Source organism: Rana temporaria, chromosome 4 (genome assembly GCF_905171775.1).
Source record: "Rana temporaria chromosome 4, aRanTem1.1, whole genome shotgun sequence".
In the NCBI taxonomy this organism is placed as follows: domain Eukaryota; kingdom Metazoa; phylum Chordata; class Amphibia; order Anura; family Ranidae; genus Rana; species Rana temporaria.
The window spans coordinates 477,023,591-477,039,883 of NC_053492.1; the positions used below are offsets into that span (position 1 = coordinate 477,023,591).

Consider the following 16,293-nt stretch of genomic DNA (forward strand, 5'->3'; position numbering starts at 1 on the left):
CCCGTCTAGCAGGGGCGGACTGACAACTCATGGGGCCCCCGGGCAATAGAAGATTATGGGGCCCCTCTGGCTTACAGATGGCCACCACGCCAGGAGGCAGTGCAGAGGCAGGGCAGCTAAATCTTGGGATATTCACATTAAAAGCATGTCAGTTTCGGACATATCAGGGACAGATCTAAAAAAACACAGATTTTTACATACTGTCCCTGGTTTTACTGAGCCTGGCAACCCTGATGGGGCCCCCTAGTGGCACGGGGCCCTTGGGCAGTGCCCGAGTGACTCAATGGTCAGTCCGCCCCTGCCGTCTAGGTCAGTCTGTCCCCCAGTATAATCCGCCCAGGTCAGTCTGTCCCCCAGGTTAGTCTGTCCCCCAGTATAATCCCCCCACATCAGTCTGTACCCAAGTACATTCCTTAGGCCGGTCTGTACCCCAGTATAATCCTCCCCCAGGTCAGTCTGTCAACCAGTATAATCCCCCCTAGGTCAGTCTGTCCCCCAGTATAATCCCCCCCAAATCAGTCTCTCCCCCAGTATAATCCCCCCCAGATCAGTCTCTCCCATAGTATAATCCCCACTAGGTCAGTCTGTCCCCCAGTACATCTGCCAGGTTAGTCTGGCCCCCAGTATAATCCCCCCTAGGTCAGTCTGTCCCCCAGTTTAATCCTGCCTAGGTCAGTCTGTCCCCCAGTATAATCCCCCAGAACAGTCTGTCCCCCAGTATAATCCACCCCAGGTCAACCTGTCCCTCAGGATAATCCCCCCCTCATCAGTCTATACCCTAGTTAAAGTGTCCCCCAGGAGGGCTGGTGCTGCGGGGCTGCCACTGATGTGTCCGGATTTTAGGTGGACTGAAACCCGGATACAGGACTTAAAACCCGGACGGTGAATCCAGGATAGGTGGTAACCCTACCCCCAGGCGCGTTGCTACAAGGCAGGCAAACCAAGCAATTGCTTGGGGCCCCGAGCTGGCCTGGGGCCCCAAGCAGGGCCCTTGCCGTGCTAAACTTCCTATTTGCTGCAGCCGCCTGAGCACTCTACAGAGAGCCTGCAGCACTGCTGCCTCAAGTCGTCACTTCCCCTTCTCTGTAGCGTTGCAGAGCTCTTCTTCCTTCCTCCTGTCAGTCCGTACTCCGTACCGCGCAGCAGGAGATTCAGTTTCCTGTTCCCGGCCGGACTGACAGGAAGTGCACACTGAGTTCTAGACATGTGCAGTTTTTTAAGTTACGAATACGTTTTCCGTTATTTTTCGTTATTTTCGTTGATTCGGTAACCAACGAATGAACGAACGGCTTAGCTAAAATTATAACGAATAACGATATTTCCCTAGTTAACGAATATGGAAAACAACGAATATACGAAACTGTTAAATGTAAAAAAGCAGAAACAACGAAAGAAAAAATGAACGAAAACACAGAATTAACGAAAACACCGAACACCCCCCATAAAATCATAATTACGAAAAATAAACGAAAATGCAAACTTACTATTACTAATAGTCGAATAACGAAATGAAAACAACTAAAATGCCGAACAAAGAATAAAATACGAAAATCGAATCTAACGAAAAATAACTTACGAATCTTCGTAAAACGTAAATGAAAACAACGAATTTTAATAAATAAGGTAATTTCAGTTTCGTTTCTCCTAAAATACTTCTGGACATTGACCAATAGCCACTAAGCCCTGTCCCTTCCCCTGAAGAGGTTTGTTCCTTCCCCCAATGAGCTTCTTTCTCATTATCTAGTGGCTCCTTGACCTTGTGTCTTTTTCTAGGCTAGACTGCATTTCATTCCATCCAGAGTCCAGATAGGGTGTCTTTGGGTAGGTTGCACCGGTTTTGTGGATCTTAGAGCTAATTTGTAGTTGTTATAGAGAACTTCTTAAGCATACTCTAGATTCTCATTCCTAGATTTGTAATTGTAAATATCTCTGACATATTTTAGTTTTCTCCTACGTCAGACTGCATTCTAGACAGGGTGTGTGTGGTGTTGGATTTGTGACTCAGTGACTCACTCATTGGTGACACTTAGAAATTATACATTTATACTTATTATGCAGTGCTCACTGATTACTATTCATTTTTTCTCATATTTTCTGCAGTTATTTTTCCCCTTTTGTGAGACAGTGTAGGACTGTGTTTTATTATCTTGCCTATATATTTTTTTTACTTTAGCATAGCCACCAGTGCCATTATAGTCTAGTACTAGGCCAGCCCAGGCAGCAGCCAGTACTCTACTAAGATATAAATGGTGGTGGTAGAAGTTGATTAGTAGAGCTTTGTTGCATTTTAATCCTGACCAATTGTGTAAGGCCTGATAAATCAACAATCATACTCCGTCCTCAATACCTTTATTTTTCAGAATACATTATCATTTGTATTTTTTTCTGAAAAAAAACACAATAATAATATTTCTAATATAAAAAATTTTTGTACTTTTCCCACTTATTCTCACATTCTCACCATGAGGAAAGCAACAGAGGAAAAAGTTGAGTGTGACACAGCAACAACAACTTCTGAATATAGGCCAACTGTAACCCCAGATGTTTTTTACAAGACATGCCGGTCACGGGCAGTTCCTGCAAAGGTTGTTGCTAGTGTCCATAATTTTAGGCAGCCAAAACTTGAAATTTTACAGCTTGAGGAGGAGCAAATTGCTCAGCCTCCAGATGTAAAAACAGCACACAATATATTGGAAACAGATAATAGCAGCATCTTTTTTCATTCTCATAGTTCAGTATCTAATCCTAATCCAAGTAGGCACCTGGCAGAACAGGATGCTGCTAAAGTAGAATTACCTGAGAGTCTGACCCTTGAAGGCCTTGACCTTGAAGGAATTGATTTAGATTTTAATATAGAGGATAATGCACAACTTGTAAACCAAATTCATGAGGATATTATATCTATGAGTCCTTACTCCTCTGCCCCTGAGTCCCCTCTGTTATTTCCCGACTCCTCACCTTCAAAAAAAAAATTGCCTGCACCATTACAAACCTCTTCAGGCTTAGTTGTTTTGCCTAAATGTCTTTCATATCCAAGTAGTGCAACTGCCACCATTGTTAGTCCACCAAATTCCTCCAAAGACACGGAAGCTGCACATACCCATCAGCCAGAGGCAATTGTAAAACAATCCTCACCGGCCACTGGGAACCGCAGATCAAAAATATGGGAACATTTTGTTACTGTTGGTGACGGGCGCATGGTGAAATGCAAATTATGTGGCAGGGAAGTGAGCCGTGGGAGAGACATAGCCCATTTAACCAATGCCGGGATGAATTACCATTTCCGTGCACACCATACACCGGTGCTGCTGAGAGAAGAAAGTGGAGTTGCAGCTCCACCTAGTAAAAAGAGAGGAAGCAGCAACACTACTGCTGCCATTAACCCCAAAAGGCTCAACAAGGGGCAGGAAGATGAAGGGACTTCTTGTGTAGTTGACACATGTCGCCCCATTCCTTTACAGCAGCCCACGCTGCAACAATTTCCCAGTTTCCAATCAAGGGGTATGTCTCGTCAACAGTCCCTTAAAATCACCCGTCTGATAGGGGAACTTATAGCAGTTGGGGGAGCACCCTTTAATATAGTTGAAGGACATACATTTAAAAACCTCATGAAGGTGGTTGCACCTCACTATGTTCTCCCCTGCCGTACTACCTTTAGTAGGAAAATTGTACCCTCTTTATATAATTCCTGTGTTGGATTACTGAAAGAGGAGCTGGGCAGAGCAGCTGGCCAGTCTGTCCATTTTACTACAGACTTGTGGAGCGCTCCCAGTGGGCAACATGCCTTTTTGTCATTGACGGCTCACTGGTGGCAGCCCAGGAGTCACAACCAAACAAACCAAAAGCAGGAATGAGAAGCACAGGTGCTAAGGCAGCAGAACCTCCTGAGCATGGGCAACGCACATTCTTGTTGCATGCTGAAGTCATGGACGACCAGCACACTGCTGTAAATATTTTACGTGCACTTCAGAAAATGGTGGCGCAGTGGCTAGGGAGGAGTCAGGCACACGGGCAAAGATGGGCTTTATAGTCACTGATGCTGCAGCAAACATGCTCAAGGCAGTGCGAGATGGCAGATTTGTTGGCATTCGTTGCTCTGCACACGCCCTGCATCTCGTTGTGAAGTCTGCTTTGGACGATGAAAGTGAAACATCAAAATTGTCTGCTATCTTAGACAGTTGTAGAAAAATAGCAGCCCATTTTCATCGTAGTGTGAAAGACAGTCACATACTCAGACTTGAGCAGAGTAAGGCTTGCGTTCCACAGCACCGCTTGAAGGTAGATGTAGCCACCCGTTGGAACTCCACTTTGGAGATGCTCGAACGTATCATGGAACAGCAAAAGCCAATACACGCCATGTCAAATGAACATGTTATTGGTGTAGCAAGGCCAATAAGCAGGGAGGAGTGGAAAATAATTAGTCAGGTGGTGGCTGTGCTTAGCCACTTCCGAGATGTAACAGAAAAATTGAGCCTAGAGAATGCAAGTCTGGCTCAAGTAATCCCTCTCTACATCTATCTTATCACTAAGATGGATGGCTTTCTAAACAAAAGCGAGCCCTTGCCTGGCGGCATAGTTCAAGATGTAGCTGCAATTATAAAGAGACTGAGGGGACAATTGAATAGAAGGATGAACGAGCTCATAGAGGCATGCCCTGAGCTAATGCTTGCCTCTATGTGCGATCCACGCATTAAAGGAAAAATGGCAATAATTCAGAGTTCCCTTACCACCTATAGGGATCTATTAATTCAGAGGGTTTTTGACAGTCACCGAAAATTGTTTAGGCCGGCAGAGGGTGAAGAGGAAGAAGATCAGGAGGAGCCTGATAGTGACATTGTGCCACCATCACCTACTGTTATTAGTACAACCACTGCTGAGCATTCCACTAGAAGACCTGACGTTTGGAGTTTGGCATTACATACTTTAGTTGGACCCACAAAAATGCCCACCATGAAAAGAAGCATTGTGTCAGATCATGTTAAATTATACTTGTCTGAACCCCATTTGGCCTCCACTACAGATCCATTAGAGTATTGGGATGAGAAAAGGGGTATTTGGCCTGCTCTTTCTGTGGTGGCACAAGAGCTACTTTCTTGCCCCCCGACCTCTGTGCAAAGTGAGCGTGTATTTTCTATCACAGGAAATATTCTGTGCCCACAGAGGTCCCAGCTGGCCCCACAGCTGATGGAGCAGATGGCATTTCTGAAAGTCAATCTTCCAAAGCTGGGCTACCCAGAACTAAGCTTTACAACAGAATAATTCTAATTATACTACTTCTTAAGTTCTTATGTTTATCAAATCGATAAAGATATTGTTAATAATTTACCTGTTCCAAGTATAGATGGCGATGCCAAAAAATAAATACAACAAAACCAAATATAGTGCATGTCATGATATACTGTATGTACCAAAAGTAATGTTACATGAATACAATATACGATAAAGTATCAATCACAATGTAGATACAGCAAGCATGAGAAGCTGTGATCAGCCACAGTCTATATAATTCAAAGATTTATTTTTTGTTGGGTGGGCAACATTGATTACCTCAACATTTTATTTACTATTTTTTTTATAATTTCCTGACCCCAGGCCCCCCCCCAAATAATTCAGAGGTTGTAAACATGAAAAAAGAGTTTATACTGTAAGGGTGATCCTAGCTTGTTAGGCTCTCAATCTCTAACTTTGAGATTTTAGCTTTTGAAATACAAATATTTAATAATGTGGTTGCAAGCCCACTTTAAATAAAATACAAAAATAAAATACGTGCAAGACAAAGGCAAATACCTGCATACTATATCATAATGAGCTAGTATGCATAGCATACTAGCTCATTATGTAATACCACTGATCGGCGAAAACCTCGCTGCGGTGGCCGACACAACGGCTGGCGACATGTAATCCCGCTGTTAAACGTGCAGGTTTAGCGTCTCTGGGCAATCACAGCGCAAAACCCCGAAGTAACTCCGGGCCTACATGCTGCTGCCCGATGATGTGTCGGCCACTGCAGCGGGGGCTTTGATCGCAGGTGAGTATTACATAATCAGCTTCTATGCTATGCACGCAGGTCTGCCAGTCCTGGCATGACCACCTTAAGAAAATGCACGATCGTTCTAAATTATCCCCTAAACCATGAATGGAGGTATTTCAAGCACCTACATACAGGTAAGCATTAATATAGTCTTCCAGGTAGCTAAAAGTACTATATATTTATTCATTTCTGTTGATATATCTATTTTGAATCCTGACATGCACTATGTTTGTTTTTGTTGATTTTATTATTTCCCATCACATCTTACAACTTGCAAACGTTTGAATTGAAGTAGATCTATGCATAAGGGTAATAATAATAATAATAATAATAATAATAATAATAATAATAATAATTAATAAATAATAATAGTTTTTGTTTACATTCACAAATCCAATATCTACTACCACCGTTTGCAAGAATTTTATCAACCCAAGCTGGGGTTAGTTTGTTTATTTTTCATTCGTTTTTGGAGTAATGTTTTGACTCCTTGGCTCTGAAATTAAGCCACAAAAAAAAAAAGCTACCATTCCATAAAGAAACCTACTCCACAATTCCACGGCTCGCAATACTCCCACAAACACTGGGGCTCTCCTCCTACTGTGCTCTTGCTGCAGTGCAGACTGCTGCCACCTGCCCTCAAAGAAGAAATATTACAGTTCACGTTTGGAAGACATCTCACCACACTATGGATTTAATCCTGGTTAAGTATGTTGCCTGTGGCACCCTTAAACACGTGAGTGGCTTATCAATTTTCCCCTACTCACCTTCCATCATTCCATTAATTATTTCTTCTAATTTATATCCCTCTCTCTTTTTTTGCAGTTGCAATTTACTGACGTCATGTCTCACATGCATGCCTAACATTGGACCTGGATGTGGATGAGGAGGAAGCAAATAGAAAAACACATGAGGTTTTTTCAGCACTTCATAGTAAGTATTAAGACTAAGAGTAAACCCCACTTAGGATGTTATAATGATATACTTGTATGACTTTTTTTTTTAAATAAATCACATTTATTTGTCATTGTGTGTGAGTGAGTATGGGGTTAGTCTGTGTGTTTAAGGGTCAATGTGAGTATGTCTGTGTTTTTCTGTGATTAAGTGTCTGGGTCAGTCTGGCTTTGTTTACAAGGCACTTCATTTATTGGCCAGTGTGTCTGTCAGTTAAAGTGTGTGTCGTCTTTATGGGTCAGTGTGTGTCACTGTGTATATGTATATTTTAAGTGGGTGTGAGTAAGTATATTGGTGTGTGTCATGGAATGCATAATGTGCAAAAATGTTATTTTGATGTATATATGGAATACAGTTGTGTTACTTATTTTAGGTTTTTTGACATCGAAATAATTTCTTCTATGCCATTGTCAGTGTATCACCTCCACACTTCCCAGAGCTACAAATCTAAACTCATGCTTTATCTTGGCCCTGGTATTTTGATTCCATTCTGACCACCAGGGATCTGAATGCTGCTCAGCTCCATGCAAGGTAAGAACAGGGAGACTGGGAACTGTATTATCTTTTGGAATAGTGATTAAAATTCCATTGCAGCGAAAGCAGATATTTTCTCATTAGTTTACCGATCGGCAGGGATGGACTGGCCATTGGGACTACAGGGAGTTTCCCGGTGGACCGATGGCTCAGTGGGCCGGCTTCAGTGACAGCAGACCGCCGCCCCCCTCAGCTCCTCTGTCTCTCCCTACCCACAGCGCTCACCTGGGGGGGAACAAAGAAGCAGAGGGAGGACCAGAGGAGCAAGGGGGGACGACAGAGGAGCATGGGGGAGGGGACGGACAGCTGATTTAACAGCTATGGCCTGGGAGTTTCTCACTTCTGCCTAATCTTGTCCCATAAGGGGGGGGGCACCAAACTGATTCTTTGCCCCGGGTGAAATAATGTCTAGCTTCCCCAGTGGTACTGCCTAATAAAGTAGAACGGCTAGGGGCTAGTGAAGGGGGAGAGGGGGCTTGGGTGGCCGGGGGGGGGGGGTTGCGGGAGTTGTCCTGTCAAAGTGGGCCAGTCTGGATGAAGTCCAGGGCCAAATTTTTGTCCCAGTCCATCCCTGCCGATCGGGTACATTCTCTGCCTAACTCAGCTCTGCTGCATACCATTTGAAGATACAAAATTGCAAAATGCCTCCACGTGTCTTTACAAGATGTGATAGTGGGATACATGTTTTTCCCTAATGTCTACTTATATTGTCCTCCGCTACCTCCCTAGCCCCTCGGTCTATAATTTTTCACCCTGGCTATCTTATTCCAGTATCCACACTCCCACTGCTGTTAGTATCCCCCCCCCCCTGCTTCCTGTGTTGTTTTACTGTCCAGTGTCCACTAACAGTGGGGAAACATTAAAATATAAATGAATAGTTTAAGGTAGACTGTGTGGGCCAGATTCACATAGAAGAGCGGCGGCGTAACGTATCATCTACGTTACACCGCCGCAATTTTTCATCGCAAGTACTTGCACTTGCGATGCAAACCTACGCCGGCGGCCTCCGGCGCAAGGCGGGACAATTTAAATGGGCGTGTGCCATTTAAATTAGGCGCGCTCCCGCGCCGGACCTACCGCGCATGCTCCGTTTCCGAACTCCCGTCGTGCATTGCGCGCCGTGACGTAATTTTTTCGAACGGCGACGCGCGTAGCGTAATTCCGTATTACTGGACGGCTTACGCAAACGACGTTATTTTTAAAATTTCAACTCGGGAACGACGGCCATACTTTTAGACAGCAATACGCTTGCTGACTAAAGTTAGGGCACCAAAAAAAAAAGACTAACTTTGCGACGTGAAACTGTGGGAATGGAGTTGGGTGTATAGGATTTTACTGTGTTTTTTATTTTTGTTTTTTTATTTTTTGTGGTTGAACTGGATGGACTTGTGTCTTTTTTCAACCTGACTAACTATGTAACTATGTAACTATGTAACGCGAAAAACCGCCGTCGATCGCCGTAACTCCTAATTTGCATACCCGGCGCTGGTTTACGACGCAAACTCCCCCCCAGCGGCGGCCGCGGTATTGCATCTTAAGATCCGACAGTGTAAAACAATTACAGCTGTCGGATCTTATGGCTATCTATAGCATAGATAGAACAACAGATACAACGGCGAATCAGCAGATACGCCGTCGTATCTACTCTGTGAATCTGGCCCTTAGAGTTTGAAGTTCGGAATAAAATACTATTGTGTGTGGGAAATGAATACATAATAATTTAGCAGATAATGTGATGATGTATATAAATAAATAATAATAATAATAATAATATTAGACCAAAAATAGTTTTATATTCACAAAAAAAAAAATATTTTCATAGAAATTACAAACACACATGCTGGGTAGGTGTAACTTGGCAGCATAAGAAAACGTTTCTACCAAAATCAAGGAACAGTAAAAAGATCGATTCTGCATAATAATTTGCGATGAGATGGGCAGAGGAAGGTCTAGCCTTCATTTTTCAAAACGTCTTTGTTGGTTATATGTTCATCGTAGCTCCCAGGCATTGGAGCAATGTGTCTGGAAATATCTTCAAGTAAACAAAATATACTCTGTCCAATGCCTAATTGTGTTGTTGGCTTGCCCGGGCCAAAATTATTTCAAAACTCTCAGTTTGCTGCCTGCTCAACTGATGGGTAAGCCGGGTAAGCCTTTTGACCTTTCGTTGTAGTTTTCGGTTGTCACACCTTAATTCTATAAGCTCCCTCAGAATGATCTCCTGCACAGTTGGGAAAGGCGGTACAGCAGTAGGTGGCATCAGGGCATGGGGTGGCTGAATGAATGAACCTTGTCCTCTGTGCTCCTCCTCTGGGCCGGGGGAGAAATCAGGAGTCTGGGGAATGATAGGGGTAATCTCTGGCTGAATCTCCAGCCTCTCCAAAAGAAGAACAGGAGAGTGCGGGCTGCACTGTACTCTCCTCTCAGGGTGGTATTGCTGATCTGAAATAGATAAGATAGGCAAAGTTTGATGAATGATGAAAGCGTTCATAGTAATGAATTTATTCAGATTAGACTTTTATGTAGTAGTAATATTGAATAATGGAGCAAATGAAAGATTGAGTTGGGGAGGGGGGATAAGTTGTATTAATGATTGAGAGAAAACAAAAAATCAATTTAAACTTATTTAGGTAAATCTACACATTGCATTTATATCCTAAAGTTAAAAAAATTTAAAAGGTTATTTAATAAAATAACCTTTATAGAAGTAAATAAATACAATATAAAAATTGCAGAAACAGAAAATGCCTTAAACAGAAAATCTTTTTTCTTTATTAGATAACATATTTATCAGCATATGACACGCACATTTAACTCCTGAAAAGCTTTCTGTTAAAGACGGAAGAAAGAGTGAAGATAATGTTGAAGATAAAGTTCTTAAAGGGTCCCAGTAGGTTGCAGGTAAAAAGGGCATATGTCTTCTAAATTTATTATCGTAGTATTTTTGATATCCTACTGCAAAAACCTTTGTAGCGCTTTTATACCCACTAAAAGATAAAAAAATACCTGTAAAGCAAAGGCATAATGAGCTAGTATGCACAGCATACTAGCTCATTATGAGCTAATAACCTTGTAAGTAATTTAGTGTGCCGTGCTAGGTTTGCAGGGCGAATATCTTCTAAACCATACAGGTTATAGAGATATTATGTATAGATATTATAGGCTTAACGGTAGTTTAAAAAAAAAGCGCAAAAGAGCTGTTGAACACCTTTCAATAAGGGCTACTAAATTCAAAATCATTAAAAGAACCAAAGGCAGAAAAAAAATTTCAACACGGTGGAGTTCAGCAAAAAATCTTTGTGATAGGAATGAATCTCTGACATCACAGCCACTCTCATTTATTTCCACAGTTTGCGCAGTCCTCCTTGATATATCAATACCCCTTCAAATCACAGTGTCCCTTTCACTTTCACGTTCTAAAGGTATGAGGTGTCATTTTTGTACGAATTTTTAAATTGAACTTTTAGGTGTATTACATGAAAATGCCTATGTGTAAATAGGGTACATGATGATAATGGAGTTAGTGCTGTGTCCTGTTTCTTCCCAGATCATGCACTTACCCTGAGGAGGAGCAATGGTCCTGCCAGAAGCCGATGCTGGAGGGTCTTGAATGCAGCTTTCTGTTAAAGACGGAAGAAAGAGTGAAGAGTCAAGGTAATGTTCATGAAAAAGTCAACAGCTGTATTTACAATTTTTGCCTGAGATATGTCGTATAACTACAATATTTTCTACTATGAAATCAAATATTCAACCAAAAATGGACTGAGGAAATGTAAAATATAATCAGAAGTTGCTGATGTGTTAAAACAGATGTTACATTTCTGGCAATTTTTAAGATTAACAAAATATATGTAAAATATGCTATCAAGTATCTACATATCATTTACTACAACCCCCATATACATAGTACCAGGGCTAAATTAGCTACTAGCCAGGCCTCAAGGGTTACTAGCCAACAGTTAGTTGCCACACCCAACCCTTAGCTTGCCCCACCCCTAATTCAACCCCTAAACACGCCCTCATAAATTATCTCATTAAATGACACAAAATTGTTTTATGCAGAATAAAATATTAAAAAAAAATATTAACACCAACTTTATCCAAAACCACCAATGAAGCCTGCCTGTGCCCACCTATGTAGCCTGTGCCCACCAATGCACCCTGTGCCCACCATGCAGCCTACATGTGCTGCAGGTAAAGAGCGATAAACGCTTTCATTTCAATTGATGTTTTCCCGCTACTAAACAGCCCTGCCCCATGGCCAGGAAACTTTAATTTACAGATCGCCCGTCCTGGGATTGGACAGGATAAAAGTCCCGGAGGAGGGGATGTATGTGGCAGCAAGCGGCGGGGAACACGGCAATGTCAAATCAAAGCTGTTATCGATGTGTTCTCCTCTCTCTTCCCCCCCTGTGATCGATGAGAGAAGGACTCCCTTTCAAACTATGCTGTTGGCGGAGCTCTCACCCCTTTCTCGGCATCCCTCAAAATCTAGTCACAAAATGAAAGCAGGCAAGTTTGAATTTGGAAGGGTGCATACATACTACTACTATACCCACCTTTTGATTTAAAAATCACATTTCTTACATCAGCTTCCTCAGAAGCTGATGTAACCTTCAGAACCTTCAGAACCTGATCAGAACCTTCACATGACAGTTTCCCCTTCACAATTATGTTCTGATCTGAACCCCCTTCACAGTGGTAAATTTCACCCACCTTCACAGCACATGTGAACAGCTGTGTTCTCTGTCCCACCCTGCAACTTGACCCACCTTCACCTAACAGCCCCACGCAGCTCTGCCCCCGTCACAATTCAGCATCCACAGCTCTGACCTTGCTACCTTGCTTGGGCACACAGAACCGTAGACACAATAAATACTATAGTGGGTGGAGCAGAAGTTGCTGAAGTTATCCAGCATAATGTTGTTTGTTAGGGCCGCATAGCAACCAACCAATCACCTGCTGGTTAATTTTAAAAAGTTCTCTTCAGCTGCTCTATTGCTGCCCACTATTTTGCATTGCTATTTTTTCGGCTCACTGTGCATAACGAGCCTTCTGCTCTCGACTGTGATAGTGAAAGCTGAGTAGCCAGGGAGACAGAAACGGCACCTAATTGTCTCAACTGTGACGGTCTGCATGGCACAGTGACTTGGTCCAAGTAGTAAATAGCAGTTCATTAGATATCCTTTGTGTTGGGTACTCACCACCAGAATGTTGTTGATAGGATGTACTTGGAGTTGGAGCTGATCCTTCCAAGGATGATGTTTCTTGATCTGGAAAACATGAATGTAAAAAAATAAAAATAAAAGTCATACATGTGTAGTCATCATAAACAATAAGATAGCTTTACAAATATATTATAACTGCAATATATATAAATTATAATGATATATTTAATTTTCCTCACCACCAGCTCTATGATTTTGACCCCTGCTGCTGAATCCAGGGACATCCTCTGCCAGAAGGACATCTCTTAGCTCCGCCTCCCACTCTCGCAACTTGATAGGCTTTCCTCGGTTTTGTCCCAGTCGAAGCCTCTGCATCTTCTTTGTAACCGTTGCCCGACAATCATAGAACCTGCAAATGTACATAAACATTACAATTACATTAATAAAAAAACAAATACTTAGATTAATGTTTTTTGAAAACCACATTTCTTTTCACATTGTGATGGTTATATGTATACTGTTCAGCATGTGGCTGTGACAAATAAATTTTTTGGTTACGTTGAACTGTTACTTTTTTGTTATTGACTACAAAACTGTGTATTTTTTACACAAGAGTGAAAGAATATTTTAATATTAATTACCTGTGTCTGACGCCATTGGTGGGCCTGTGAAACTTGGAGACCGCATTCACGGAGTCCCGGACTCGTTCCCAGGCTGCTGACTTCTCAGATGCTGGCACGGATTGGCAGAAGAGTGTCACTTTTTCTTTTGATACTGCAGCAACCAATGCAGCATTCTCCTCTTTGGTATATATGGGTCCCCTTGATTTCTGTCTCTTGGTTCGCTTGTTCTGCTGCACATCTGAGTCCGCACTATCTGACATAGGAGGGGCCACATGTCTCCTTTCTTTGCCATGCTCCCGCTCCACTACACCTCCACATTCCCTTCCATGCCTCGGCTTCACTCCACACCAATCCTCCCCTCCCCGCCTCCTCTCCCCTCCATGCCTTTCCTCCACTACCCTCCTCTCCTCCCTTTCACGCCTCTTCTCTCCTCCACGCCTTTCCTCCACTACCCTCCTCTCCTCCCTTTCACGCCTCCTCTCTCCTCCACGCCTTTCCTCCACTACGCTCCTCTCCTCCACTCCACTACTCTCCTCCACGCCACTCCTCTCTTCCCCTCCATGCCTCCTCTTCTCTCCATGCCTCCTCTTCTCTCCATGCCTCCTCTTCCCTCCATGCCTACTCTCCCCTCCATGCCTCTCCTCGACTCTACTCCTCTCCTCTCCTCCACACCTGTCCTCCACTCCACTCCTCTCTTCCCCTCCACGCCTCCTCTTCCCTCCATGCCTCTTCTCCCCTCCATGCCTCTCCTCCACCACACTCATCTCATCTGCTCCACACCTCTCCTCCACTTCACTCTCAGTCACACCAACAAGTCTCACATCAACACACTGACTAACACCAACATTCTCACTCTCAGTCTCAACACTCACATGTCCATTCTCACTCCTATACATGATTTTAATTGCCCAAAAGATAGCAAACCAGTGAAACCACCACACAAAAACAAGTCGAAATTCGACAAGCCCACCTCTGCCCTGCTCTCTGTTCCTCCCTCGCCAAACCACGCACTCATACACCGTCTCAAAATGGAGTCCAGGGGCGGAGGCTATAAGCCGCGCATCGAAAACGAAAGTAAAGTATGACATTTTCGAATGGTTAAGATTTGCTGCGATGTACTTACGAAAGTACGAATGATTTACAACACACATTAGCAGCGTTAGCGGAGCAATTCTGACACATTGCGTAAAATAACGAATTAAGGCCCGATTACAAATTTACTCAAACAATCTTACGAAAGTAATAATCAGTCAGTATCAGTAAGACCGTCAAGTAGTCTATCGCAGCCAAGTTAGATTTACAAAATTACAATGAGTAGTGTGTTGAATCAACGTAAAATGTATTTTAACTGAATTACGAATGCACTAAGATCTACTAAAGCACGTTTTTACAATCGAATGAAACAAGACACGAAAATACGAATGATGATAAAACAACGAAGATCTATTTCCTACGAAAATACGAATGCGGCACGATGGTAAATATAATGTAAATACGAATCTAAAAAAACGAAAAATATACCAACGTAAAAACGAATAAACAAATAAATTCATTCAAAAAATACGAACGAAGCAGAATACAAAACATAACGAAAATACGAATCTCGATTCAACGAAAAATAAACTAACAAAAAAAAACGGAAACGGAAAAAAGAGTGTTACGAAAATACTAAAGAGTACGAATACGATAACTAACGTCTTACGAAATTACGACTCGTTACGAATCACGATAAACGAACAGAAACGAAACAGAAATAAACGAAAATTTTTGCTGTGCACATGTCTACTGAGTTCTCACTTCCTGTCAGTCCGACCGGGAACAGGAAACAGAATCTCCTGCTGCGCGGTACGGACCCGGTATGGAGGGGGGGCTTGGGGGGAGTAAAAAGAACATAAGGAGGGGAGGGGAGTAAAAAAACATGGGGAGGGGGGCTTTGCATGTGTGCGTGCGGGGGGGGGGGGTTGGGGGGCCTCCATGTGCATTTTGCTTGGGGCCCCCAAATTCCTTCAAACGGCCCTGCCTACCCCAGATACACAGGATTGCTATATCGGGACTATACTCTTTGATTACCTGCACCCTACCACCTCCAAGGACTTCTCATGTCCCAGCAGCAGGAAATGTGCGTAGAGGGCGATAATCAAACTGTGTACATTCCCCATCAAGCGAACCTGTGTGTGTGTAGGGTGGGGGCAGGGCCGTCTTAATAGCATCATGGGCCCCTGGGCAAAGTAATGCTCTGGGGCCCCTACAATGATGACAGTGCAGATGAACAGACATTAAGTAGGTAGGAGGCAGACTGCCTCCCATTTGCATCTATCACTCTCAGTGCCATCATGGGGGCCCCCAATTTCAGGGCAGCGTGGGCTCAAGTACCAGCTGCTTTGGGGAAAGTGCAGGGGCCCCCCATGCAGCTCGGGCCCCTGGGCAGTGCCCAGGTGTTCCCTCTCATTAAGACAGCCCTGGGTAGGGGTGGAACTTAACCACTTAAGGACCACCCACTGTATATATACGTCCTCTTTTTAAACATGGATATCTCAGTAACGGCAGCAGCTGCTGCCACAACTGAGATATCCATGTTTTCAGTGGGCAGTCCGGTAAACGATAACGGCGGTCTCCGCGGCGGATTCGCCGCGAGATCGCCGTTATCGGTGGCGGGAGAGGGGCCCCCCCCCCTCCCGCCGCTTTTCCGCGCCCTCCGCCGCTTACCGGAGCCGTCGGTAGCGGCGGAGGAGATCCGATGCTGCCGCCTTGTGTGTGAGGACTTGAGTGAGGGCAAGATGGCCCCCACCCGTCCTCATAGCTCTGCTGGGCGGAAGTGACGTCAAAACGTCAGTCCCGCCCAGCCTCTTAAAGAGACAATTTTTTTTCTGTCATTTTTTTAAATGACAAATTTTCCTTTTTTTTTTTTTTTTTTTGCATTTAAGCCTAAATATGAGATCTGAGGTCTTTTTGACCCCAGATCTCATATTTAAGAGGACCTGTC

At 43.5% G+C, this 16,293-nt stretch overlaps 1 protein-coding gene and 1 long non-coding RNA gene across 4 annotated transcripts; one reads left to right on the forward strand and one right to left on the reverse strand.

Annotated features, from left to right (window-relative positions):
- The first annotated feature begins 6,437 nt into the window (after positions 1-6,437).
- On the forward strand, positions 6,438-13,020 carry LOC120938128. Of its 3 annotated transcripts, XR_005748786.1 has the most exons (6): positions 6,438-6,767; positions 6,857-6,964; positions 7,359-7,516; positions 10,298-10,420; positions 11,067-11,173; positions 12,933-13,020. It is a non-coding gene; the product is annotated as an uncharacterized LOC120938128 (long non-coding RNA). The 3 variants fall into 3 exon arrangements; XR_005748785.1 differs by having other exon boundaries at positions 6,438-6,964; XR_005748787.1 differs by lacking the exon at positions 10,298-10,420 and having other exon boundaries at positions 6,439-6,964.
- Positions 9,293-13,715, reverse strand: LOC120938126. Its single transcript, XM_040351844.1, has 5 exons — positions 13,329-13,715; positions 12,927-13,096; positions 12,724-12,792; positions 11,080-11,139; positions 9,293-9,961 (listed from the first exon to the last, which is right to left on the reverse strand). The coding sequence occupies exons 1-5, from the start codon at positions 13,568-13,570 to the stop codon at positions 9,585-9,587; spliced, it is 918 nt and encodes a 305-aa protein (XP_040207778.1). The 5' UTR covers positions 13,571-13,715; the 3' UTR covers positions 9,293-9,584.
- Positions 13,716-16,293: the final 2,578 nt, after the last annotated feature.

Excerpts from the sequence above, each read along its gene's own strand:
- LOC120938126 (XM_040351844.1), bottom strand. The coding sequence starts at position 13,570 with ATGTCAGATAGTGCGGACTCAGATGTGCAGCAGAACAAGCGAACCAAG. Across the intron at positions 13,097-13,328 it reads ACCAATGGCGTCAGACACAG|GTTCTATGATTGTCGGGCAA; the intron begins GTAATTAATATT and ends GTACATTTGCAG. Across the intron at positions 9,962-11,079 it reads GACCATTGCTCCTCCTCAGG|ATCAGCAATACCACCCTGAG; the intron begins GTAAGTGCATGA and ends TATCTATTTCAG.